We start from the raw sequence: 2,823 nt of genomic DNA, 5'->3' as shown, positions 1-2,823 counted from the left end.
AGGATGAATAGAACAATCAAGGAGACTTTAACAAAATTGTCGCTTGCAACTGGCACTAGAGACTGGGTCCTCCTACTCCCCCTAGCACTCTACCGCGCTCGTAATACCCCTGGACCACATGGGCTCACACCCTTTGAGATCCTGCATGGAGTACCTACTCCTATCATTAACTTTCTTGATCAAGATGTCTCAGATTTTGCTAACTCCCCTTCTCTCCAAGCTCATTTACAGGCCCTCCAACTAGTACAACGGGAGGTCTGGAAACCCCTTGCTCAAGCTTATAAAGACCAGAGGGACCATCCCACCATCCCCCATTCCTACCAGATCGGGGACACCGTTTGGGTCCGGTGTCACCAGGCCAAGAACTTTGAACCCCGCTGGAAGGGACCCTACATCGTTTTGCTTACCACTCCCACCTCACTCAAGGTAGACGGCATTGCAGCTTGGATACATGCTTCACATGTAAAGCCAGCCCGACCCACCGATTCAGCCACTGCATCAGAATGGACCGCACACCGCACTCAAAATCCTTTAAAGATAAGACTCTCTCGTACACCCTCCTGTTGATTGGTTGTCTGTTTACCCCCCATGTAGCAACTAACCCCCACAGGGTTTATAATATCACCTGGAAAATAGCCAATCTAGGGACCGGGGAAATAGCCAACCTCAGCACTTATATAGGGACTCTACATGATGGGTTCCCTCCTCTCTATGTCGACCTATGTGACTTAGTAGGGTCTGATTGGGATCCCTCTGACCAGGAACCATTCCCAGGGTACGGATGCCACCACCCTGGGGGAAGGATAGGAACAAGAAGCAAGGATTTTTATGTTTGCCCCGGCCATAAACCAACTCATGGCTGCGGGGGGCCGCAGGAAGGGTACTGTGCAAGATGGGGATGTGAAACCACAGGGGAGGCTTACTGGAAACCCTCTTCCTCTTGGGATTTCATCACTCTCAAACGGAGGGAGATCCCAGGGTACGCAGGGAAAGGACCATGGAGATGTGGGCAAAGAGCCTGCGGACCCTGTTATGATAGTGCCGGAGGGGGAGGTTTTCAAGGCGCCACCCCCGGAGGAAAATGCAACCCTCTCATCCTAAGGTTCACAGATGCTGGAAAAAGGACTACTTGGGATAGTCCTAAAGTCTGGGGACTCCGGCTGCACCGAGCAGGGAAAGATCCGGTGACCTTATTCTCCCTGTACAGACAAATTACTCCCCTAAGCCAACAATCAGTCGGGCCAAACACAGTAATAGCGGACCAGAGAGCCCCAACCCAATTTCAAGTCCCTGAACCCCCTACCATTCCTAAAGCTACACCAGGTGCTGTCACCTTCTCCCCCACCCCAGATGCCCTAAACATCGAGATAACCAGAGACCCTCCAGGTACCGGAGATAGATTATTACAATTAATCCAAGGAGTTTACCAAGCCTTAAATTTTTCAGACCCCAACAAGACTCAGGAATGCTGGTTATGCCTAGTTTCCCGGCCCCCATATTATGAAGGCGTGGCAATACTGGGCAACTACTCCAACCAGACCTCAGCACCTACCAGTTGTGGAGCTGCTATGCAGCACAAGCTCACAATATCTGAGGTCTCAGGAAAGGGGCTATGCATAGGCAGGATTCCTCCCTCACATCAAGAATTATGTAACCAAGTAGAGCCATTATCTCAGGACAGCCGATACCTTGTTGCCCCTTATGGAACTTATTGGGCTTGCAGTACTGGGTTGACTCCCTGTGTCTCTACCACTGTTCTCAACACCACCATTGACTTTTGTATATTGATAGAACTTTGGCCCAAAGTCACATACCACCAACCTGAATATGTTTACAGCGTACTAGAGAAATCAACCCGATATAAGAGGGAGCCAATATCCTTTACCGTGGCCCTATTATTAGGAGGAATAACAGTGGGGGGCATAGCAGCCAGCATAGGGACCGGAACCATTGCCCTACAGGGAATTAATCATTTTAAGCTTCTACAACAAGCCATGCACACGGATATCCAGGTCCTAGAAGAGTCAGTCAGTGCACTTGAGAAATCCTTAACATCACTCTCTGAGGTGGTCCTGCAGAACAGACGAGGATTAGATTTATTATTTTTACAGGAAGGGGGGCTATGTGCTGCCCTCAAGGAAGAATGCTGCTTTTATGCAGATCATACAGGAATAGTTAGGGACAGCATGGCCAAACTTAGGGAAAGGCTAAAACAGAGGCAACAGCTATTTGAGTCTCAACAAGGATGGTTCGAAGGATGGTTCGCTAAGTCCCCCTGGTTGACTACCCTTATATCCACGCTCATGGGACCTCTGGTTATTCTATTTTTGATCCTCATATTTGGTCCCTGCATTCTGAACAAACTGACTCAATTCATCAGAGAACGACTATCTGTTGTACAGGCCTTAGTCTTAACTCAACAATATCATCAGCTAAAGCAAATAGATCCAGAGTATCCAGAGACCTCTGAATGAAAGATTCCATTCAGTTACAAGAGAAATGGGGGAATGAAAGACCCCTGTCCCTTAGCCCTTTCTTTCTCAAGTTTGTCTCCTCTTCCTCCTGTTGGAGGCTTCCCCGATCCCTACCCCCAGTGGCCTTTCCCCGCCACCCGCCGCACGCCCGGCCCGAGAACAAGCACCGGGTGGGCCGGCCCGAGAATGAGCACCAGGTGGGCCAGCCCGAGAATGAACACCGGGTGGGCCGGCACGAGGGCGAGCACCAGGTGGGTCGGCACGAGAACAAACACCAAGTGAGCCGGCCTGGAGCCCTGCCCCTGAGCCCCCGCCCCGAAGAGAAACACTCCGTCCCAAGGTCTCCGCC

At 50.7% G+C, this 2,823-nt stretch overlaps 1 protein-coding gene across 1 annotated transcript; it reads left to right on the top strand.

Moving 5' to 3' along the window:
• The first annotated feature begins 396 nt into the window (after nucleotides 1–396).
• On the top strand, nucleotides 397–2,586 carry LOC113833976 (MLV-related proviral Env polyprotein-like). Its single transcript, XM_035439843.1, has one exon. The coding sequence runs from the start codon at nucleotides 504–506 to the stop codon at nucleotides 2,472–2,474; it is 1,971 nt and encodes a 656-aa protein (XP_035295734.1). The 5' UTR covers nucleotides 397–503; the 3' UTR covers nucleotides 2,475–2,586.
• Nucleotides 2,587–2,823: the final 237 nt, after the last annotated feature.

Source organism: Cricetulus griseus, chromosome 2 (assembly GCF_003668045.3).
Source record: "Cricetulus griseus strain 17A/GY chromosome 2, alternate assembly CriGri-PICRH-1.0, whole genome shotgun sequence".
NCBI lineage: Eukaryota > Metazoa > Chordata > Mammalia > Rodentia > Cricetidae > Cricetulus > Cricetulus griseus.
The sequence above is the reverse complement of the archived record's forward strand: the minus strand, read 5'-3'. Positions and strand labels throughout refer to the sequence as shown.

Excerpts from the sequence above, each read along its gene's own strand:
- LOC113833976 (XM_035439843.1), top strand. The coding sequence starts at position 504 with ATGGACCGCACACCGCACTCAAAATCCTTTAAAGATAAGACTCTCTCG.